This window comes from Electrophorus electricus, chromosome 6, assembly GCF_041902795.1.
Source record: "Electrophorus electricus isolate QZ-2024a chromosome 6, ASM4190279v1, whole genome shotgun sequence".
Lineage (NCBI taxonomy): Eukaryota > Metazoa > Chordata > Actinopteri > Gymnotiformes > Gymnotidae > Electrophorus > Electrophorus electricus.
The window spans coordinates 23,169,731-23,195,113 of record NC_137502.1 but is presented as its reverse complement, the minus strand read 5'-3'; the positions used below and the strand labels follow the sequence as shown (position 1 = coordinate 23,195,113).

The window sequence follows — 25,383 nt, the reverse complement described above, 5'->3', positions numbered from 1 at the left end:
AAACACACACACACACATATATATATTTACACAACAGCCAGGCGCATTACGCCTGCCAGTTACTGACTGAGTCTTTGCCTGGGAATGAAAGGCCACTTTCAGCTGTGCCGGGAGATTGTGTCAGGTTTCGCTCCGGCTTGTCCCGTGAATTCAGATGAATTTCTCTTAGTCATGCAGTGGCTGCAGCTCTGCTCGGTCCCCCGTGATGTGAGAGCAGCCGTGAGCTCAGCGCCGTGACGCTGCATCTCAGTCGTTGGAGGTTCGCCCCAGGGCCTGTCCCGTAACCAGTTCCTCCACTTGCCTTTAAAATGGCTTGGAGGAAGTGGGGGGTGGCAGCGAGGCTGGACATATCTGCTGATTAAACGCCCTTCTCAGCCACACCTGCAGACTGAAATACGTTTTTCCCCCCAGTATGCTCAATACACTGAATAGTTTCTTTGGATAAGATGCACTGCCGGAAGGGCATTTTTGAGCATGTCTGGGGCATGAATTAGTGAGGCAGTTAAGTCCTCTGACAGAGGGCCTCTATAGACATAAGATAATTACTTCTTTGACTAGCCGTAATTTTTGTGTATTTGTGAGTGATTGGTGTGTGTGTGTGTGTGTGTGTGGTTTGGGATGTGTCTGTGCAGAGAATGAGTGCTGTCTGACAGCACCTGAAGGCTTAGTGAAGTCAAGGGGAGATAAATCTCGCCTGGGCCTCTTAAGATAACCCAGATCTGTTAAAGACAACAGGAGCCAGGAGCACTCTGGAGACACATCTGTCCACTGCCATTGTGTGTGTGTGTGTGTGTGTGTGTGTGTAGCTTGCCACTGAGGAGAATGCCACAGTAAGAATTAAATAGACACTGACATCTTGGTAGGGAAGCAGCAAAAGGTAAAGTGAAGGATAGAGAAAAGAAATTCCCAGAAAGGATGAGATGGGAGAAAGGGAAAAGAGGGATCAGAGTTAACAGGGAGCGAGGGAATGGAGAGTATGGGGGGGGTGCGAAAGAAGGAGCGACAGAGAGATGGAGTGAGCGAGAGACTTGTGGTGACATTGTGGGATGTAGAGGTGTTGAAGACCACCGATCAGACAAAAGACCGGTGGGGCTTTTTCTTGAAGGGACGGAGGCTGGGAGCCTGGAGTGGAGCACGGGGACAGGGTGTCATTGTTTTTTCCCCAGTCGTCGCGGATCTATTGTCACATTGCCCTCAAATGGCTCTGAAGTCCCCGGAGCACAGCTAATCCCAGCCAGACTCCAGCCAATGGCTAACTGCTAACTGTTCTAATGTGACTACGTGCCTGTTTGTTGCCGTGCCGTACACCACGAGCACTCTTTGGGGGGGGGAACCCAAACTGTAAGCAGGAACCCAAACTGTTACATTTAATAGGTGCTCCAGGCAGTCACAAGGCAGTTTGTGAGTGAAAAGTAATTAAAGCTGATGAGGTCTGGGTTTGGAGGGCGGGGCCAGGGCCTGAGGCGGCGTGGGATTACCTGGGAGAGAGTTTGGAGGGCGGGGCCGGTGGGGGTTGTTAGGGTGGGAATGGGGAGGGGGTTGGAAGGCGGGGCCAGGTGGGGTTGTTTGGGAGGGGCTTTGGAGGGCAGGGCCAGAGCCTGGGGTTGGTGTTCGTAGTGCCTATTATCCTTCCTTATCAGGCATGCAGCAAGCATCGAGCTCCAGCCAGCTTGCCTGTAAATTCCTCTAACCTTAAAAAGAGGGTAGAGTGTGCAGCCGCTGCTGCTAGGCTGCTAATGAGGTCTGCTACCTCCAGCACTAAGGGAGGTCGTGTTTCAAGCACTTATGTTCCATGACTGTTGTATGTGTGAAGTACACTGTGTAACTGGTTCACCAAGTTACTAGCCCTTTCTCGGATTAAATCTGTTCTAAATGACTGATGGTAGCTTGTCTTGTTCTTTGTACAGTAGTGAGATGTATCCACTGGCATCTTCTGCATAATTGTTGTGTCTCTCTCTCTCTCTCTCTCTCTCTCTCTCTCCAGAGGGAACTGGTCAGTCCGTACAGATGGACATGGTGAAGTCAGGCTTCGTGGGCTCCACGGTGGAGCTCCGTTGCCTCTTCATCAACAGCAAGCCGCCGGTGAAGATCTCGCAGGTCACCTGGCAGAAGTTCTACAACGGCACCAAGCAGAACGTGGCTATCGCCAACCCGGCGCTGGGCGTCTCCGTCCTACCACCGTTCAAGGACCGCGTGAGCTTCAAGCACCCAGTGCGCCAGACCACCCCCTCGCTCGAGGACACCACCATCATCTTCAACGGCCTCCTCCTGTCAGACGAAGCCGCCTACATCTGTGAATACACCACCTTCCCCGCGGGGAACCGGGAGAACATGGTCAACCTCACCGTCTACGGTACGCCCACCACCCCTGCCCAGACTCGGATTTGGACATTCACCAAGTTGCCAGTCTGTTATGCACAAACACTCTATAACTGTGTACTCAGAAGTTCACTGGTCGATAGCTTGTCCTGTCTCTTGCAGTGCTACCATATCCTCGGTGGCCTCTTTTATGAACAACTGTGTGGTTTAAGCTGCATCCACAGTTGTTTGCATTAATGCCATTTACAAGTGCCTTTAAAGTATAAACGCATATTAAAAGCGCACGGTTACCACCTGTCCTTTGGTCTAAACAGCATGCCCATAAAAGGGTCCGATAAAGGCCAACTCAGTGTACACATGGTCCAGAACTCCAGAGCACAACAGTGGTGGCAGGAGTGTTGAATTACAGGTTCCTGACTGCAAAACCGATGTCCCACTCCGTTTCATCACTCACATGTTTGGAGTGGATGGTTCCTCCCAAGCTGATCAGGTGGTGCTCTGACTGACGTGTATTCCGTAAGCCGATACACCCTTACCTCTGCACAGAGCGCCTTTGTTTCCACTATCTAAACAAATTATGGCAAGCATACCGCAGACGTGATGTTTTTCATAGGGGACCTGCTGGACCAGTTGATTGTGTCATCTGATTTTACGTGTAACCGTAGCTACTGAACCAGCAGTGATGGTTATTACCAGCACTGAATTATTAGTGCGTCGGATCGGTCCTGTCTTACGGCGGCCATGAGTTGTGTCGCAAGCGCAGCAGAATTGCAGGCGAGTGTAAACGTCTGCGTGCTGTCTGTGGACGTTGCTTTGACGCTGGCATCGGGGAAGTCGTGCGGCTGCTTGGCACACATGTGGATGTAAAGGGGAGTTATTTTCTGCATTCTTATATTTTTACCCGTGGTCGGTGTTTGCCGAAAGGGAAGTCCGGCGCGTCCTTGACTGCTCCCGGGCTGTGTTTGTAATGTGCTTGTTTGTAATGTGCTCGGTTCAGAAGTTTACTGAGCTCGGGGTGTATCGATCGCCTCTCTCGCCAGAACAGAGAAAGCACTTCTCCTTCACTGTGCCCTCTTTACCTCCGACGCTCATTCAGTGCACAAACACACGCACGCACACACACACACACGTATGGAAGCACACGTGCAAAAACATGCGGACTCAGGCAAAAACACACACACACACCACACACATTAAGACAAGTCATGCTCCCGTTTCATTAGTGTATATAAATGGCTGCACTAAAAATCAATAAAATCACTATGCCTCATTTTCAGCATTAGATTTAGTTACCTGTGAAAAGAATAAAGACCTGATTGTGTATGTGAGAGCAGTGGAGGGTGCATGCCATGCACAGGGGGAGTGAAAGAGAGAGAGAGAGAGAGAGAGAGAGACATTACGTCAGCATGCGTAATGGTTTGTGCACCCGGCGTGTTTGCGGGTGCAACATGAAAAGTGCTGGTGTGGGTTTCCTTCGGCCTGGCTGAGGCAGCACCTCTGCCAGAGTGGCTCAGTTCCGTGATGCAGCAGTGCCACGTGCCACTCTGCAGAGGCCCAAGCTGGTTGTGCCAAACCCCAGAATGAAGATAAGGAGCTCTGAGTGCTTAGAGTCCTCCTTATGTCGTATCAACCCATGGCACAAAACCTCTACTTCACCACCATCGTTATCCCATTGACAAACACCCGCATCACACGTACAAACACACACACACAAGTCTTCTCTTTAGATGTGGGCCTTGTTAATTGATAATTGGCAGCCTTGAAAGACTCTAGATTGGAAGACTTTGGGCATTTGGAAAGTGGCTGTTGCATCTGCCTGAGCTTTTGAATTATTTGTTTACTTAGGACAAGATTCGGGGAGGGTGGGTGTGCACTGGATATTCTTGAGTAGAATTATCCCCCACACACACACAAAAAACACGACCACCACCTCCACAACCTCCATCTTGCCAACCCTACTCATATCACCCCACTCCCCCACTCCCCCGCCCCCGGGTTTTCTCGTGCGGCCTGATTGGACAAGTTCATTTCTAAATGCCAGCGATCGGAGCCTGAGGCAGAGACACAGACAAGGTGCAGTTGAGAAGATATTGGTTTTATATGAGTAATAAAAACACCTCTCTGGCTTTTTTTTTATTTCATTATTGAAGTTTAACAGGCCGTTTTATGTTCCCTGCACTAAATCATGCTCTCCGGGGTGCCGCACCTGAGCAGAATGCAAATTTCTACTATTTAATTGTTTCTGACGTCGCGTGCACACGCGCCGCGCCGCACCACAGGACACTTACGTCTTTTCTGACCTTTTGCAGCTCGCCCCCAGTCCCAGATGACCCTCACCATGCCCACCATCATTGCCCAGAAACACGACAAGATGAGGGTGGCGACATGCCTGTCGGCCAATGGGAAGCCCCCGAGCGACATCAAGTGGGAGACGCAGCTAAAGGGCGAGCCCACGTTCCAGGAGTCGCGCAACCCCAACGGCACGGTGACCGTGCGCAGCGACTACATCCTGGTGCCGAGCCGTGAGACGCACGGCCAGAAGCTGACATGCGTCGTCACCTACCAGACCGAGCGTTTCGCCGACACCGTCATGCTCAACGTGCAGTGTAAGTGACAGCCCCGCCCACTTCTGGAAGCCCCGCCCCACCCCGGGGGTTTCCAGGGCCAAACAGCCGAGTCTGAACATGTTTGCAAACATGGCGCATGCTTGAAATGGCAGATGTTTATCGATGAGGAAACACCACACACACACATACACATACACACACACACACACACACACACACACACACACACACACACACACCTTTTCGCTCCGCATCTCCAGAGATGCAGCAAAGTTTTGACTATGCGTTATCTGGTACCTAGTGTACAGTGTTCTGATAAGAAGACACTTTTCCAGGAAGTAACGTGTTTGCTCTTCAGAAAATCACAGGGACACAGGAAGGAAAGGCGCTGTAGGAAATGGCACCGCCTGCACGGTGGAGGCTACAGTAGTAGTTTGAGTTCGAGGGAGACGAGACGATCAGCGAAAGGTAAACGGAATGGCCTCTGTAACCCAGACCCATTCATCACCTGCTGTGTCTTACCTAACCGAAATGACCCCGAGCCTGCATCCTTGGGAGTCTGATTTCTGCATATCAGCAGTCTTGGTCCACTGTCTCGCCTAATGTGCACCTGCAGGACGAGGCACTGTCCCGCCTCAGGTGCCATCACCGCGGGTGCCGTTGCCGGTGTTTACGCAGAGCACATGATGCTCATTGTAAACCCTGGGAAATGCCCATCTCATCCCCGTTACCCGGGAAACGGCATATGCACGAGCAACCGTACACCTGTGGTACCCCACAGACAGCTCTTCTGGTAACCGGGGTTTATTGAGGGGAGGATAGTGCAGTTTCTGCCCTCCTTTAACACTTACACACACACACACACAGTCACACACACACAGCACACGTCAATTCTCTCGATATGGCTGAGTGCGTCCAAGTCCGAAACAGGCACCACAGGCTTGGTTAACACCTGAACCTTTCCCGTCCCAGACTGTAATGGCCGTTAAAGCCAAATGTACACAGGCCTGCTGCTACTGCTGACCTCATTCTGAAACAACACGTGCCCTGAGACGCTCTTTTCTAATCTTAAACAGTGCCATTGGCGTACTTGTGTACAATAGATTTTCACTAATGAAATTGGGATTACAATGGAGATAAAAAAAAAAAACTGGAATAAAATTGAACAGAGCAAAATTTTCCATTATAATTTGACAAAATATTTAGAAAAGCTAATATTACAGTTCCAAGCATGAAAAGCTCCTCTGTGGTTTCTGAGCGAGTCTTCTCGGCCACCGTCTCATGATGTTATATTTTTTAGATTTTTTTTTTTGTGTCATTTTCAGGGAGCTTTTTTTATTCAAACTGAAAAATGTGTTGAACACTCAAAATCCTCACGCGTGTCTAAAAATAAGCCTATAGCTAGCTATAGTGCGTGTCTTTGTTTTGGCGTGTGCGCTTAATGAAGGTGTCGCTTTGCCTCTCCCACAGACGAGCCCGATGTGAAGATCAAGGGCTTCGATGGGAACTGGTACCTGAACCGTCAGGATGTGAAACTCACCTGCGAGGCAGATGCCAACCCAGCCGTTACTGTCTACCAGTGGAAGCTGTGAGTTAAGCTGTTCTAGGGCTTCCCACCTCAGACGTTGCATGCACCGCCGTTTCATTAAACTTTCAATGACAATACACGACGTTGGCAGTTTAGCACTCACTTGCAGTGAAGTGAGAACAAATCGCATGTGTCCAGTGAGGAGCTACAAAACAACGTGTGATGTGTGATGTCACTTGGAGGAAAAGGACTGGCGCGCAGGGGCTCGGAAGGGGTCGTCTAGACGGACAGGGAAGCACGGAGCCTCTACGGTTCCTGAGCATGCCATCAGACAGGCAACAGCGTGCAAAGCAGTGGGCGTGGCGCTCCACCTCACCCACCTGAACCTCTGCCTTCTCCTAGAAGCTATCGCCATGGCATCGACTAACAAACGATCGCTGTAAACACGCCCCCCCTGCGGTTTGCTTACGCTGGGTGGAACGCATTCTGCGAGATGACCCGAGCAAGCCCTCAGGTTGACTCGACTTTCCTAAAAACGGCGCCCGGCACATGACCCTGGGCTTTCAGAAGGGATGTTGGCACGGTCATTTGGCCCGTCGCGGATTTCTTCCTGTAAGGAAATGCCGAACGAAGCACAGCCCAACAGCTGGGCAACAGCGGAAGGGGCTCGCCGCAAGGTGCTGTTTAAAAATGGGCGAATTATACGGCGAAACTGGGAGATAAATGTGGCAATTTGTTGCATAATTGCGGAGAAAGAGTAGAGGAGCCGTGTCAGTGGGCTGGCGTGGAGGTGGACTGGTGACTGCCGGATCGCTAGACGTGGCAGCCCAGCAGACCCGGCTGGATTTTAATGAGCGAGAGGGGGGGAGGGGGGATGGAGAGAGAGATGGAAAGAGAGATGGAGAGAGGGAGAGAGATAGAGGCGGGGGGGGGGGGTGTATAATGTATATAAGGCTGCATTCCATAGCAAAGGGCACAAAAACAATAGTCCTCTCTCTGGCGAGGACACAAAGCCCAGTCTGTAGAGAAAGAGAGAGGGGGGGGGGAGGGCAGATGAAAATATGCAGTTTGAAAATGAACGTGAGAGGTGGAGAGGAGGTTGAAGGGGACGAAGAGAGAGAGGGTGATGTAAGAGGGAGACTGAAGTCAGGAAGTGAATGGGCAAATTAAAAAAGGAGGGGAGGAAGGGAGAGAGGGAGGGAAAGAAAAAAGAGAGAGAGCGTGTGGGCAAAGCTATGCAGCGTAGGCGGGAGAGGGAGAGAGAGAGGGATGAAATAGAGACGACGAGGAGGAGAGCGAGGGAGCAGGGCGCTCCAAGGAGAGAGGGATGAGGGAGAAAGAGAGCCGGCAGGAGCAGAGAAGGGATGGAGAGAGACGGAGCCGACAGATCCGAGGGGGACAGGCGCTGCCGCGCTGCCAAATGCGTCGTGAAGGTTCCCCAGAGCAGCTTTCTGGAGGTCGTCAGCTCCGCACGCACACATAGACGCACGTGCACAGACACACGTGAGCACACGTCAGTGTAACATGTGTAGAGTAACGCACAAAGGGTGCAGGGGGAAATATGAGAAGCGCACGCACACACACACACACACACACACACGCACACTTACTCAGCGCTCATACTTGCAATAAGGGTCCTCAAGGATCATAGCTATGATCACACACACACACACACACAGAAATTCTCTAAGTCACATGGCTGCATCACATGACAGAAATAAGGTCAGCTAATATTATTTGCTGAATGTGTGTATGTACTGTCTCACTCTCTGTCTCACTGTGGAACTCACTGTCCCCCCTGGGCTTCCTCTGCTCATAGCTGAACTGCTGGTCAGCATTATGAGATGCTGTAGCCTGTTACGTCAGTCAGCCAGGAGACACCACACACACACACACATGCTCCTACAGAGCCCCTCTTGCATACTCACTCACACACTCACACACTCCCTTTCCCTTAAATACACACACACACACACACACACACACACACACACACACACACACACACACACACACAAACACACACATTAGTGACCTTGCTGACTTGACCCTGGTTTAAAAACCAGCAGCTTCTTATGGTCCTTATGGAACAATGAATGGATCTACAGCAGAAGATCTGGTACTAAACATCAGTTGTAAAGACACACACACACACACACACACTTTTACACGTGCACAGCCTACAAGGCCACAGCTGAAGGCGAGACAGACAGCCATTTAACATGTCTGCTCTCTAGTGTAACAAGCTGAAGTCAAATCCTGTAAAGTCAAAGGAAAAGACTTTTAACTGTGAAGTCTTGCGAGGTGAACGATTCTGGGAAGAGACAGAGATTCATAATGAATCTTTAACTCCTTTCCGATGCCGCGTGTCTCCACTCGGGAGTGAAACGGTGGAGCGCATTTTGAGCTCGTCGGCGCTCCTGCTTCAGTTCGGCTGGTTCCTCGTCGTCTCTGCTCAGTCTTGCGTTGCGTAGCTTTCAGTGCTGAAAGAGCCCGGTAAGAGGGAAGATCCGGAGCTCCGCCGCTCAAGCTCGGCCTGGAACGTTCCTCTCGCAGGTACGGAGACTGGCAGATGTGTGGACAGAGGAGCACAAGGTCCGAGAGGCAGAGCCAGGTGGGGCCGTGGGGCAATGTCGTCATGGTAGCAGGTGACTGGCAGGGGCAGACGAAGCGTCAGGCACTGGAATGCTTGGGAGCAGGACCCTGCCTTCCTACCAGCCCCCGGGGGTTAAGGGAGAGAGAGGAGGGCAAGTCTGGACATGGTGGGCTGCTGAGCTGTGACCACACCAAGCAGTAGACATAATCAGACACACACACACTCACACACACAAACACACACACACACACAGACACAATCTCTCACACACACTCACACTCACACACACACAGACACACTCTCACACACACACTAACACTCACACACACACACACACACACACACACACTTTCTGATATGTCTGTGTGGTCAAGTCACCTTTAAGAGCATAGCATAAGGTAGTTGTCTGATCTCTCACCTGATCAGCTCCTACTGGGACTTCACAGGGGATGAAAAGGCTCTCTATCCCTCCTTCTCTCTCTTACTGTCTCTTCTTTTTCTCACCTACTCTCTCTCTCTCTCTCATTCCCTCCATCAGCTGTTCTGCTCACAGTATCCTGTGGGCCTGTCAGGACTCATTATGCCCTCCCATTGCCTCCTCTGTGTGCGCTCGCGTGTCTGCGTGCACGCACACGTGCGTGTGTGTACGTGCGTATCAGAAGCACGCACATTTGGAAAAGACGGCATTTTCTTTTTCCTTGAAGTGTAACACGTCTAACTAAGGAGCTGTAAATCACGTCGAACATGTTTGTACAATTTGTTTCCCATTGATCTCTTTAATCAAATAAAGTAACTAAATGCATGAGGAGTCCTCCTGGCGGGACTCTATTGGGAATATGGCTCCTGTTGGTGAGCCCTCAGCCATGTTCCTGAACAGCCTTGCCTCCTCTACATGTGTGTGTGTGTGTGTGTGTGTGTGCGTGTGTGTGTTTTTGTGTGAGGTCCCCCTCACATATCTCTCCTGTGTCTCCCCCGGCCCCCGGCTCACAGGCTGAATGGTTCCCTGCCCAAGAACGTGGAGATCAGGAACAACACGCTGATCTTCAGAGGGCCCGTGACACACGAGCTAGGAGGGACCTACGTGTGTGACGCCACGAACAGCATCGGCACGCGCTCGGGCCTGGTGGAGGTCAACGTGACGGGTAGGCGCAGACTCTCCTGCCGAGAGCGCCGTGTGCGGGGGTTGGGGGAGGAGTTCTGTCTGCACAGAGGCAGTCGGAGCTGGAGGAGTGTAAGAAGTAGAAAAAGAGCAGAATCAGCATGATGGTATTAGCACTATTTTACAAAACACTGTCTTATTTTAATATTGGTTACCTATGGCAGGTTAATGCCCAGCTGAAGGGGGGAGGGGGGGGGGTTAATATAGAAATCACTCATGCTGAGCATCCCATAGCCTAGTACACTCTCTATCAAATGCGCACACATGCATGCTTACACACAGCATACACAGCCTCCCCCATGCTGATGCTGTGCACGTGTGCAGGTGAATGGCATGGATACAGGGACGTTCACCCGCTGGTCCTGGCTCACCGAGTACACAGCCACAGCTATTTCTGCCATTTTAGAACATGTGCACATTCACACATTCGCATGTACACACAAACACACACACACACACACTTCCATACACATGCACACTAAGGTGCGCACTAACATCTGCTTGCATGGTCTCATGGGGATACACATACATACACATGCACGTGCGCACACACATACGCACACGTCCACACCACACCCACACACACAAGTAGCCACGGAAAGAGGCAGAATAAAGTGCCTTGTCATCTTAGCCCATAAATATCACGGGCGGCTCAGCGGGGGATTTTAGTGCGGATCACAGAGTTCCCACTCCTCTCCCCAGCCTCTCGGCGTGTGCAGGAGAACAGCTCCCTTCATCCCGATGTTCCGGGGAGGGTGGGTGGGTGGGTAGGCGTCGGACACCCCGCGGCTTCAAAAGTGCAGGCAGCCGCGCCGCTCCGGCGTCCCCGCCAACCCCGCAAGCCGAGCGTGGCCCCCGGGCGCGGCCGAGGCGGCGGGACGCTGCCCTGCGCGGGGATGCTCCCCGTTCCCTCAGGCGAACGAAAGCAGCACGACGTTCCGTGCCGTCGCGATCTCTGCAGATCTGCTCCATGGGTCTCGGTTTCATGGAATGCATGGAATCTCTCTCTCTCTATCTCTCAGTCTCTCCTGCTGTCTCCCTCTTGCTCGCTCGCCCTCTTCTTTGTTTTGGATCCTCTCCTAAACGCAGTTCTTTGCATGCCCGTCTGGTCGCATCGTTGAAGGCTCACCCCCTTGCTCACCACATCAAAGTTACGGTTGCGCTTTTTTAAAAAAACAAAAAAAACCAAAACAACTTCTGCTAGGTATGTGCGTGCATGCACACGCGCGTTTGCGAGGGTGCACGTTTGTGTGTGTGCACGTGCATGCGTGTGTGCCACTGCGCGCGCGTTTGTGTGGGTGTGTACAGGCTTCTCCCTTTCTGCTGATTCTAAGCGAAAACTTGCCATGGGAACAGAGTGATATTATCTGGTCCGTTGTCAGGTTTCGATGACTGCAGACATTAGTCGAGTGTTAACAGAGCTCTGAAATGCTGCTGTTGAAAAGATGCTGAGTGATGAAGTCTCCTGTGAACACTGGAAGTGTAGTGTGTGTGTGTGTGTGTGTGTGTGTGTGTGACAGAGAAAGAGTGGAGCTGTCTGTTTTGGCCGGGGAGGCTGTCGAGAGTATGTTTTTTTCATTCACTGCTTACCTAGTGTCGAGGGGGGTGTTTGCATCTCAGTTATAGTTATCTTGATAAGAAGCACTGAAAAGTATACTCGTTAACTGAAATAAAAATAAATGTAAATAGTTTTTAAAATATGAAGCTAAATCATATAATATGCTCACTACAACACGATTGGAAAATAAATCATTTTAGCCAGGGCACTTTATGATGGCAGTATAGAAGTGGCTTCCTACCATGCAAACATGCCCAGGAGATGGATGTGCTTATCAGGTAGAACAGTGGCTACAAGCGATTACCTGCTTAAATTAAACGCAGTTGGACTCGATAAAAAGATCTGTGCTAGACAGCTTAGAATTCACACACAGCAGCTCTTTTACAGCGTAGTTGTTTTTCTGTTGCCATGGTATTCACATTAAACGCCATCACTGCCAGCCATGCTGGACGACACTCAGGGCGCGTAACGGCGGCATGCGTACTGCGGCCGAGTGTAGTTGGATTTGGTGCTAATTTAGCCATGCTAAAACCTTGCTGGAAGGCAACTCTAAAGAAGAATAGAAACTCAAAAATATTTCAAAACTTTAACGACACTGGTGTGTCTGACAGATCGAAGTAACGCGCATCCTGCTGTGACAGACTGGCTCAGGCTACACACACACACACACCCCAACCAACCACCCATTGTTGAGATACCTATGGCCTTGTTGACATTACTGACATGTATTTACATGTTAAACATGTGAACGCATCTTTTCTGTATTCAAAGCCATGGATTCTTTCCTTAAGGCTGATGACAGATAAAACTATGGAACACTGAAAAAATGATATAACTGATCCATCTGAGCACACACACACACACACACACACACACACACACACACACACACACTTGAATCTTTCTTTCCAGCTGAACTTAACTGTTTTTAACACAGCCTGACAGAGCCGTTCTGTAAGGCCCTGATCACATCTGGCATTAACATGCATTTCGACTAATCACATGTGATCAGATTTCTTGCATAATTTCCACTGAAGTGTCGAGCGCATTTACCACATTACTCTCGCACTATGCTCTTCAGACAGAAATGTCCTCAGCCCAACTGGAAGCGAGTCTTTTAACCGTCTTTTAGCCCGTTGCTCATACACTAGCTCGCCTAACTAGGTGACATGGCTGCTACTTCACTGCTGTCGGTCGCTTCAGGACGCATTAGACAAGGAAACGCTTTGATGTTAGCGGTCAACCAATACGGCTTTTACAGGGCCGATACCGGTTATTAGTAATTAAGGACATCCATAGCGGATGTTTGTGTGCCGATATTCATTTACCATAAATTTGATTTTTGTACTGTGAAAATTTACAACATGTAACTCTTACGCACATTTCACATTAAATTGTGTGAATTAAACTATGAAATTATATTAGGACATTATTAAATGTGCTTTGAATGTTAGTATAAAAGACTAACTTAAATTGCTTCTTAAAAGAACAAAAAATAGCATCAAAATCCACAATGCTGTATATGGATAAATTTGCATACATTTGAAAAAAATGTTCTAAATTCCAGTCTCCAGTAACTCTTCTGCAAAAAATAGATTGTGTTTTTGCTGCTCGCCACTTGGCAGCTGTTTTTACCCAGAAACAATCCAAATTTAGTATTCTTACTATATCATGCAATCTAGGCCTACAATCTAACAGCTGGAACAGCTAGCCTAGGCCATATTTCAGCATCATTAATATAAATTAATATAAATCTTGAGAAAGGCGTGGAATACAGTCAACTTTCTCTGTGTCTCGTTTTACTTGCACTTTTCAAAGTGAAAACTACCGCAAAATTCCTAAGAACAGAAGCGGTTTCAGATTCATTCATGCTGTAAAAACCTCCCAGTTACCGAGCTGTTGAGAGATATTATTGTTTCCACGAAGTAGACTTCTCATCCGCATTGACATTGTAACTGAAGGAATATTTCTTATTGTTTCCCTGTACACAAAACCTACCAGGGTGAATCACGTTCTGTGTGAATTAGCAAGCATTGTAGAGTAGCGCGCCGCCTCTGGTGCAAAACGGGCTTTGGGCCCACATATTCCTAACACGTTCAGACTATCACAGAAGCAGTACGCGCCCATGCACTGTGTTTGCACCCTCTCGCCCAGCAAATGTGATGTTTCAAGCAGGGTTCATGTTGCGTACAAGTTTGTTTGGCTAGTGTGTGTTTGTACTAGAGTGTAGTGCACATCAGAACTGTGCAGAAAGTGTACTGATGACGGTTATTATCTTAAAGTGTGCGCGCGAGAGTGAGCGAGCGGAATTGCATGACCACGTGCACTGTGTTTTTTTGCCGACTGAGCTGTCCAGCTTCATTTCAGTGGTTATCACAGAGAACAGCCACACCTGACGGGGTGCGGTCCACACTTGACAGGCGGTCCACATTTCTACCAATCCAACAGCACTGTGGGTGGGTCGGACAGAGAAACAGACTACAGAAGTGTTGTGTGTTGTACTTGAGGTGTCATTTACATCTTGCATAATCCAAGACATCCAGGACAGACTACAGAAGTGTGTTTTTTTATCATCATGCATTAATCATTCATAGATAGATAGATAGATAGATAGATAGATAGATAGATAGATAGATAGATGTTTTTCATTGTAACACATTGATTCCGATAATCATGAGAATGCCGAATATCGGATCCAGTTATCGGAGGGGACTGATAATCGCTCGTCCCTACAGACACTACAGGTCTAATACGGGCTGATGCGTACCCAGCCACCTCCGAAAGTGCATAGAGTGATCGGATTACGTTGCATTTCCGAGACGCATTGTACCCCATTCCCACTTGTACTTAGTGCTGTCCATTTATGACCTGATCACCCAGGGCACATGTTAATGCCAGGTGTGAACGGGGCCTGTGTCTCCAATCCATCCTGAGTTCTCACTGTTATTAGATCTGTGACTGAATGGGAAAACTGTATTAGCGGCGGTTCGTCAGCGTTTGTCCCAGGGTCTGGAGACTCCAGCCCTGCGGAAGGCCTGGCGTGGCTGAATGAGATGGTAATGAGTCTGCCATCTGCCGCTGTGCTCGGCTAAGTTGGTGCCACGCCTTGGCTGAGGGCATATGGCTCATTCAAGGCTAATTCTCCATGGCGGGAGCCTTCCTAGCTCTGGCAACAAGCATAATCTCACAGCCTTGCAGACGGGAGCGTAGCTACTCTGTTTAGCTTAACAGCAACACACACACACACACACAAAACCACGCACTTGCGCGCGCGCACACACACCCACACACACATGCACACACGCACACACACCCACACACCAGAGACATGCTGCCCGAGGACCAGAGCTTGGGCATGACCCGTTCGCATACAGTGACATACTAAGTTCAGGAGGCCCCAGTCGGGTCCGCGTGTGCCCGTCACCGTGCTGGCTGACGGTGGCACATGCAGCCCCGCCCCCCACCACGCCGTGGAGCTCTGGCCACACTCCTTGGAGCCCCGCCCGGTTGTTTGTAAACTGTCAGACTTCTCCGTGCTCAACCCGCACCCCTCCCTCCCCCCACCTGAGAGAAAAGAGGCATTGTGTGCGGGAGACTTGCGCTGGCGTGCTGGGCTGTGACTGCCCTCCCCGTGTGGGAGCAATGATAACATTGTGGTGCTGCAGTTCAGCGGTTCTCTGTGAGAAACGGAGAAACTTGACTCCCCCGACAGCTGCTGAAATGGCTCCTTCTCACCCTCCCTCCTCACATCTCTTTGTTTTCTTCTCTTTCCCTCCTCCTCTTTTTACTTTGTCTCTTTCTGTTCTTCTCTCTCTCTCTCTCTCTCTCACACACACACACTCTCTCTCTCTCTCTCTCTCTCTCTCACACACACACACTCTCTCTCTCCCTCTCTCTCTCTCTCTCTCTCATACACACACACTCTCTCTCTCCCTCTCTCTCTCTCTCTCTCTCTCTCTCCCTCTCTCTCTCTCTCTCCCTCTCCTCTGTCACTGTGCATCTCCCTCCTGTTTCTCCCCCTGGCTGTGCTGTAGAGCAGCGTTCACAGGCCCTGGCTGGCTCAGGTAGAGGTGTGCGTTTTCACGTTATTACCTTCAAACAGCATCTTCGTTCCTCCCAACAGCCTTGGACAGGCCTGGCTGAGAGCTGTCACATGTCTGCTCCTCTGCCAGCTGCTTTAGACTATAAGGGTGGGTCGCATATTAATAATAATAACAAAAGACTGATGGAGTGCTCACTTTGCTTCTCATGCGAGGGTGACGGGGGTGCATCCTAAGTGATCTCCCTGTCACCCCTCAACACACACACACACGCACGCACGCACGCACGCACATACACTGACATATGCAGTGCACACACACCCTCACACCGACACTCACTCACACACACGCACCCACACCCTGACAGATGCAGACACACAAACACAAGCACACACCCTGACACACATACACTTACTCGTACACACATGCACACACACCCACACACTCACTCCCTCATACCCACCCAAAGAACGGCTGTAGCAACCTTCCCCTCCCCTGACATGCGCTACTTAACATCTTTAGTTCCCAGCACTCTGTCAAACACAGCAGACAGAATGCAAATCTCCAGTGCGAGATCGATAGGAAAATGCACTGATTTGTCAGACGCCTTCCAGGATCGGGCCTCGTGATCGGGATGCGGCAGGTCCGAGCTAATGAGCACTTCAGCCCACCTGAGCGGCGCTTCGTTAAAAACTCCGCACACACCCCCTCCACACAGAGTCCTCCCTCATTCCTCTCATTATTCTCGATTAGCTGCAGGGCCTTGTCTCACTGCCTGATGCACTATCATAGTGTTCATATCTCCCTATCCACGTGTCACCTTCTTACATGAGGGGATGTTCCTGAACTGACAGGGTAAGGAGCAGCAGTGTGTGTGTGTGTGTATGTGTGTGCCTGGTGGTGTATCAAATTTGCTGCTGGCTTATATTTTCGTATTTTATAGTGGGTTTGGTTGTGTTTTTACAGCTATTCCCAACCTACAGGCTGCTGCTAAGATCTGAGTCTGTTAGCTAGGATTATGAGAAGCCTGACTGAGAGGAGGAGGGGAGAGGAGAGAAGAGGAGAGAGAGGAGGGGAGAGGAGAGAGAAGAGGAGGGGAGAGGAGAGGAGAGAGCTACATATTCAGTCTCTTGCCTGTATTCTCTGTGTGTCTTTTTAAAATTGCCCCTTCTGTGAAATGTGTCCCCCGGGATGCGTTTTTGACGACAGTCCAATCAAACAGTTTAATCAGCTAATTACTACAGGACTGGGAAGGCTGCCTTTCCAACGCAGCTCCAGCGCTCAGACACGCGGCGTCTCCTGACTTTCCCTTCATTCCGTGGGCAAATCAGGAATGGCTCCGAAGCGCATTCCCTAACCAGGAATGATGTCCTCATTTTCTTAGAGTTCCATGGCGGTTTAACAACAGCCTATATGTGGTTAACCCTTGAAGCTGAGCCCTTCATCAACAGGACCTGGAGGAAGTCTTAATTACAAGAAATGAAGAGCAAGATCTATGGGTGGGAATCTTTCGCCTTTCGACACACAGCGCACTCTGTATTGGTGTGGCTGAGACATCAGATCTGTAAACTCATCTTGTTCTGAGTAAGCAACAAATTAAGTAGGCTTTTCTCAGATCCTCCTGCAATTATGCGTTGTTCCCCTGAGAAAGAACCAGCGTGTTCGCTGTCTCAGGCTCACAGCTCAGCCGAAAATTGTAACCATATCCCTTCCCTTTCCGGTGTCACGTTAGAAGCGCAGAATAGGGCTGTGGCCCCTAACTACAGTCACGTGAATATTACTACATATTCCAAGACAGGCAATTTTCTTCATCCTCTCACTCCGCACAGATGACTCGTGCGAGCGCTCGGGTCCCGAACCGCAGGAAAGACATCTGTGCGAGCGTAGCTCCGCATCCCTCGCATGCGTACGCGCGCGCGCTTTCGTCCCCTGCGGAGGTCGACGTCTCACGGCCTGCGGGGTGGGGGCGAGACAGTGGGCAGGCGAGTGGAACAGACACCTTTGCAGCCAAGCCTACCACTGTTAGCAGCGGGAGCCACCAACACAACGCACTGGGGAGGATGCGCCTTCGCAAGTGGAAAAGGAGGTGTGTGTGTGTGTGTGTGTGTGTGTGTGTGTGTGTGAGTGTGTGAGAAGTCACCCATTAAGACCGGGGTTCACACGTAACTTAGTGTGGCAGGAGTGACTTTGGTCCCCTCAATTTAGCAAGCGAGAAAGAGAGAGAGAGAGAGATCGAGAGAGAGAGAGAGAGATCGAGAGAGAGAGAGAGAGATCGAGAGAGAGAGAGAGAGAGAGAGAGAGAGAGAGAGAGAGAGAGAGAGAGAAGCTAAGCCGGCTGCCTTCGTAAAGGGTGGCTGGCGTGGTAGACATCTGTTCACGCTCTCCTGAACAAGCAATTGCTTGCGCCACTGTGAGAAAATGAAGTTGAGAGAGAGAGAGAGAGAGAGAGAGAGAAGGAAAAGGAGAGAGAGTGAAAAAGAGAGGGAGACAGAGGGAGGAAAAAAAACTGTCAACCACAAGGTGAAAATGAGATGAATAAAACATAGCATCACAGATGAAAATATAAATAAATAAAAGAATTCATGTGACAGGAAGAAATGGCTGAGTGAATCTGATATTTGGATTCATTTGAGGGAATAGAATAAAATGGAAGCCTAAAAATAACCTGTAAGGCACAGCAAGAGGGAGAGAAAGAGAAGAGAGAGAGAGAGAGAAAGAGAGAGAGAGAGAGAGAGAGAGAGAGAGAGAAAGAGGGAGAGAGAAAGAGGGAGAGAGGGGCGCTGTTTACTGACATTCCTATAAGCCTCCAAACCCTCTCTGCTGTCACATGTCCTACTCTGAAAAATCACGAGAGACAGAGTGAGTGAGAAGGAGATGGAAAGAGACAGAAAGACTCAGACAGGCGGAGAGAGAGAGAGAGAGTGAGAGAGAGAGAGAGAGAGAGAGAGAGAGAGAGAGAGAGAGAGAGAGAGAGAGAGAGAGAGCAAAACACTGACAGGAGTGTGCAGCATGGAAAAGGGGGCGGTAGAGTGGGTGATATCCAGGAAAAGGGAGGTCCCTCCAACAGGAAGAGCTTTTCATATGCATTAAAAAACGTCTTTATCTTCCATATTCATCCTTAGCATTGGGTCGTTGTTTCAGGCGTGTTAACGGAGCCCCGGAGGCAGCGGAGGGCAGCGCGTGGGAGGAGTGCAGCCACGTGCACGTGTCTCTCCTGCTCGTCGCGATAGCTGCAAACGTGCAAACGCAACTGACATCTGGGGAGCAGAGCACCAACGGTTGCGTTCGCATTAGCGTCAACTTTAGTCCGCTTCACCCATCAACAAATATTAGTCCGCTCACACTGCCGAAGCAGCAGCTACCAGTGGTTAAATTACAGAGACTATGGAGCTATCCAAGACACTATATAAGGAAAAATAAACGCTTTTGAGAGGCGAGGTGTGGTGATGAATATACTGTGGTGGATTGATGAATACCAGAAGTACACACACATAAAAATAGAACAGCACCTCTTTGTTTCTCATCTCTTTATCTCTCCCTCCCTCACCCTGTGTCGTTCTGGTTCACCGTGAGATCGCTGCAGCTGTGATGTGACATGTTTTAGCCTCTCCTGTGACACCCCTTCTGTTGAGCTGGTACGCAGTGAACACCAGCCCCGCTGCCCCACCCTCAGAGCCTGGACGTAGATAGGAAACAAGCAGTCTTGTGATCCTCTCAACAGGAAGTAGCTCCAGGTTGTGGAACCGCCACTAAACTTCGGCTTCATTATACAAATGAGACATTAGCATCTCTCTGTACCCCCCCCCCCTTCCTCTCTCTCTCTCTCTCTCTCTCTCTCTCTCTCTCTCTCTCTCTCTGCCCCTCTCTTTCTGTGGGCTCAGTCTGGTGCCTCTGGAGAGACAGATAAAGAGCACGCTGGCATGCCAATCTGCCCTTCTCTGCAGCTCTCTGCTTCCGCCTGCTGGTCGCCGCCCCCTACCCTCTGGGGCGTTAAAAGGGGAAGACTAGCGGGGAACCTGGACGGGGACAGGGGAACGTTTTCCCCGGCTGTGATCAGATCACTCCCTGCCACTTCTTGGCCCGGGAGTGTAAGTGGGTCAGATGGCAGCCCAGGGTCAGCGCCGCAGACCCCAGGTTCCCTCGGCGCACACACGGACTCGAAAATAAAGCAGCAGAGAAAAGCAACGCGGCCCAAAATGAGATGAGTTTGGACTGTTCCTCTCCTCTTTTCTGTTCCTCTCATTCCTCCTCACCTTGCTGTTCTTTTCCTCTCCTCTCTTCTCACCATCTCTCACCTCACGGTCAAATGCCTCGGCCCTGTCCTGCACCCAGGACCCTGTATTTGGCTAACCTAATTATCAGTCGTTTCACTCAGACTCTCGCGCCTTGCGCGAGTGTCATTACGGCTCACAGAAGCTCCAGTTATCGGGAGGGGGGAAAAAGGGCGATTGGTACAGGTGCCAAGGCGAATGTCAGAAAATCCGCTCCGTCCACGTCCTGCCGTCCCCAGAAAGCTGACGCCAACACGCGTTCCGGTCACGGCCCGGTACGTCCCCCGTGTGTGTGATGGCACAATTGCCCCCCCACTGGCTGCCCCTTATCTCCGCCACAGCAGGCATCACTGGCGTTCACGCCGATTTCCATCCACATCTCAGGTCTGAAGGATAAAGCTGTGGCAGTGACATTTCACTCCTCTTTACCCAAAGCTTAAAGCCATATGACGAGTGGGGAGCAGGTGAGGACCTGGCAAAGCCCAGTCGGAAGAAGAAAGCAGGGACAGATTCTGCCTGCTGTACTTCAGTCACTTATTAGTTGTGGCAGTCTCTCTCTCCCTCTCTCTCTCTCTCTCTCTCTCTCTCTCTCTCTCTCTCTCTCTCTCTCTCTCTCTTCTCAGATGGTAAATGGTCTCTCAGATGGTAGATGGTCTCTCTCTCTCTCTCAGATGGTAGGTTGTCTCTCTCTCTCTCTCTCTTTTCAGATGGTAGATGGTCTCTCTCTCTCAGATGGTAGATGGTCTTTCTCTCTTCTCAGATGGTAGATGGTCTCTCTCTCTCTGAGATGGTAGATGGTTTCTCTCTCTCTCTCTTCTCAGATGGTAAATGGTCTCTCTCTCTCAGATGGTAGATGATCTCTCTCTCTCTCTCTCTCTCTCTCAGATGGTAGATGGTCTCTCTCTCTCTCTCAGATGGTAGATGGTCTCTCTCTCTCTCTCTCTCTCTCTCTCTCTCTCTCTCTCTCTCTCTCTCTCTCTCTCTCAATTCAAGGTAGTTTTATTCGCACGACTGTATCAGGTACAATTTTCCTAAAGCAAACAGCTTGGAGTTGAACATGGCAATAATGGTTCTTATAGACATAAGTAAGTATAATAATAATAAAATTTAAAAAAAAATGTGACAATTATAATAAACTAGATAAACCTAAATGAGTAATAATAACAGGAAATTATTAACAGGATCAATCTAATTATTAAATACAGTGAGGTGTGGTGGGTGTACTAGTGCAGAGTGCTTTACTGTCTCTCACGCAATTTGGGAGTACACTCTTTTCTCTCTCTCTCTCTCTCTCTCTCTCTCTCTTGCTCTCTATTTTTCCTCTTCTTCTTCTCTCCCCCCTCCCTATCCCTCTCTCTCAAATCACAGCATATACATATAGCCATTTCCTTTGGTTTTTGCTTAAGTGTTCTTGTGATGTTGCCTACTTCCTGTAGTCCCCCCCCAGAAGGACAGGTGTGATATATCTCTGCGTCTTTGTCTTCTCTGGAGGAGCTTTTTGTCGCTGTTCATTTCTTTTCATTTTTTTCGCTGGTTTGCGACCACCCTCTCTGAGCTGTTTCTTTTAGAGACGTTGCTGTGCGAGGCTGGTGGATGCGAGGAATTTCTCAGGCTCTGCACACACCTCTGTCCTGCCTGTGCGGGCGTGTCGGTCTCTGTGCCCTGGAGCACATGATTCACCTGCCACACACACACACGCACACACACACACACACAAACGCACACACACACACGCACACACACACACGCACACACACACGCGCACACACACACACACACACACACGCACACACACACACGCGTGCACACACATGCACACACATACACACACACACACACACACACATGCACACACATACACACACACACACACACACACGCGCACACACACACACACATGCACACACATACACACACACACACACACACACACACGCGCACACACACACACATACACACACACACAAACGCACACACACACACGCACACACACACACGCACACACACACGCGCACACACACACACACACACACGCACACACACACACGCGTGCACACACATGCACACACATGCACACACATACACACACACACACATGCACACACATACATGGCCCTATCAATCATGAGGCAAGTGAGAACAACACACAGAGACTTCATGTGTGTTTTCACTTATCTCATACCACTCCTGCAGCGTTAGTGTCAGATAAATCCAGAGATGACATCTGCTATGTCACATGACACAGGGTAGCACACGGAGAGGTCATAAAGTTTTACTTGGCCTTATAAAGGTGCTGATGCTGGCGTGACAGCTGACTAATGCAGCCCAGCTTTCTATCTGCGATGGGTGACCTAATGGGCAGAGTCCGAGATCCAGGAGGCCGTGGGAGTGGTCACTGCACGAGAGGCCGTAACTCTCTCCTTCATCTCCACTCTCCTGGTTCAGCGGATAAAGCTGGCAAAAGCTTTAATGTCATGACACGTTCATACACACACACACACACACACACACACACACACACACACTCCGTCAGTCTGATGATCTTGTCTTACCGCCAGGCCCTCTCAAGCAGAGCAGCGCTGCCATTATTCGTAAAATCTCGCACTGCCGAGACGCGGGCTACGGCGCGACTGCCGCCCAGGTCCCCCCGTTCTGACGCTGAAGCCGCCCCCTAAGTTCGCTTTGAGTGCTCAAAAGAAAGTGGGATCAAAAAGTGAAGGAGGAGCAAAAAGAAAGTGTCTTGGCAGGCGGGCGTGCAGGCTGAGATTCATCCTACGGCCGTATTATGAATCCATCACACAGCTGGATTGAATTATAGCGCGTGCTGCCAGCTATTAATCTGACTTTGGCCGGCCGTGCCGTGGCAGCTCAAGGTAACCTCTCTATCTGCATATTCCCAGAGGTGCCACAATGGGCGTCGCCTTTTGTTTTCTGCGTCAAATGGCGCGGCGCTCTGGGCCTTGCTTTATCTGCTCGCTGGCAGGTGTTGCCGCTAGCGACAGGTCCATGAACACGACCCCCCCCCCCCCCCCCCTTCTCGGTGCATGTGCTCCAAGCTGCTGCCAGACCTGTAAACGCAAGGCTCCATTAGAAGCACCCTGTCCGAAGCTTTATTTACCGCTAAAAGCGATTAAGCTACGATGTGCGGCCGCAAACCCACCCGCCACACGTATGCTGACGCACGGCTGCAAAGCTTTATTGTTGTTGTTGTTGTTGTTGTTGTTGTTGTTGTTTGAGATTCCCTCCGTGCCCGGCGGCGTTACTTCTCCACCACGTTATTTGTGGACACCCGAGGCCATACAGGAGTCGCACAGATGTGGTTGACATCAGTGTGCGAAATATGCCACCACAGCTGAGGAACACCTATGGAACAACCCACCTGGGTGGAGGCGGTCCACACCGAGAGGCTGGAAACAAAGGCATGAGGGGTGCTATGAAAGGAAGTGTCTCGCTGCCAAAAGTGTCTCACTGTCCACTGTTAAAGAGGTGGGAGCTGAAAGCCCTGCTAATAAGGCTTGTTTCTTTACCCATCTTCCCTCCGTGCGGGGAGGTTTCGCTACACCTGAAATGATTTATTCACATTCACAAGACGTGTTGTCTGACTCCTTGGCCACGGGCAGTGTAATACCTGACACAGACAATTGATATTGATTATTCCAGGTGGTGAGGCTTGGACTACCCTGCTGCATTTCCTGGGTGTCGTAAGAGAAGGGGCCTTTGTATTTTCTAGGTGTCATAAGGCATCGGGCTCTCACGGGGTCTCAGAAGGCCTTATTAGCTGTTGCGTCTCCCTTCTTCTCTGGCGTGTGAGGTAAACATCACCCGCCCGGCCATATTCCCCACGGCACACATGTACGTGCTCATACCTGGTCTTTTTTTCCTTAATCTCCAAACAGGAACACTTGGCCCTCCCTTTATAGAGCTGCTGTTGTTCACTTCACATAGGCCTCAGTTGACTTGGATATGTGTGTGTGTGTGTGTGTGAGAGTGAGAACAGGTCTTTGTTTACTCTCCACAAACAGCCACGTATACAGCATGTACACACACAGATGTCTTGGTGCTAGAGAAGAAACAGAGAGAGAGGAGAAGGAGAGAGCGAGAGATGAAGAGAAGAATTGAGAGTTATGGAGAGGAATGCTGGAGTTACTCATGGAGGGGTGCAGTGAAGAGAAGACAGGATTAGAGAAGGAAGGCTCATCTTTTTTACTCATCCAGCCTCTCTCTCTCTCTCTCTCTCTCTCTCTCTCTCTCTCTCTCTCTCTCTCGTCAGAGGTGACCCCACTCTGTTCTCTCAGTCATGAAGGTAATGAAGCCCCTCAGTCTCTCTAATCCCATCAGAGGCCAGATTAAAACCTGAGAGGTGATATGTGAGAGACTAGCCAGCATGTACGCATACACACACACACACACACACACACACACACACACACACACACACACACACACACACTTGCCCAGAACAGAAAGAAGAAGGGCAGAGATAGAGATGATCAGAAGTCACGTCCGTGCAGTTGAATGGTTCTAACCATTAAGTGAGTATTTCAGTAATTAAGATTGAGATGGCAACTTTCAGAGACCTGTTGTCTAACCAAGAAGATGCAGGCAAAAATCTTCATTTAGCACCGGCTCCGTCGTTCCCTGTGTTTATCATTTCACTAATTAGAAAGCCACTGGATAATTGGTTGTATTGGCTTAATAGAGTTAAGAATAAAATCCAGTCATTTAAAAGCCCATTATTAGCCAATTTACAATGGTTATCTTTTTTGTCTCTATCTTGCCTTCTTGTCATAACAGCTAATTAAAAAATAAGTGGTGCTCTCATTTGCCAGTGGCAAGATCTGTGTGTGAGTGTGTGTGTGTTTGGTTGGTGGGAGGGTTGTGCACATATGAGTGCGTGCTTGTGTGTTTTTATGCATTGACTTTTCCCTGTTAGCATTTTTAGATTACAAGCCATGATGGATTGAATCCCCTGAGTGTTTTACCTTTTATGACTGCAATCCTTCACAAGTTGTCCGAGTGTCAGTAAGAAATATCTGAGCAGCCCAGTGCATGTGTGTGTGTGTGTGTGTGTGTGTGTGTGTGTGCTTGGGGCGGGGGGATCCAGAGCAGCAACTCATTAAACCTCCAGTTACGGCCTGAATATGTCATGTCAGACAGTTTGGGTGTGACACCCGGGCACCGAAACGCCCTATTAACATGTGCAAATGGCCTGGACTCTAATCAGTGTGAATCTGTGACATGGCAGAGGGCGTTTGCTGTGGGCGGCCCAGGGGGATCTCGGGGCGGGGCGAGGCCCGTGAGAGTGGACCTTGTCGAGCCTGGCTCCTCGAAGGCCCACTCGCACA

The 25,383-nt window shown here is 50.0% G+C and overlaps 1 protein-coding gene across 1 annotated transcript in view; it reads left to right on the top strand.

Moving 5' to 3' along the window:
• nectin1b (nectin cell adhesion molecule 1b) overlaps positions 1-25,383 on the top strand; it is an 81,118-nt gene that overhangs the window by 50,111 nt on the left and 5,624 nt on the right. The window contains exons 2-5 of the mRNA XM_027021072.3: positions 1,985-2,353; positions 4,629-4,925; positions 6,357-6,474; positions 10,001-10,152. Coding sequence (XP_026876873.1) covers positions 1,985-2,353; positions 4,629-4,925; positions 6,357-6,474; positions 10,001-10,152 — 936 coding nt within the window. The remainder of the gene's footprint in view (positions 1-1,984; positions 2,354-4,628; positions 4,926-6,356; positions 6,475-10,000; positions 10,153-25,383) is intronic.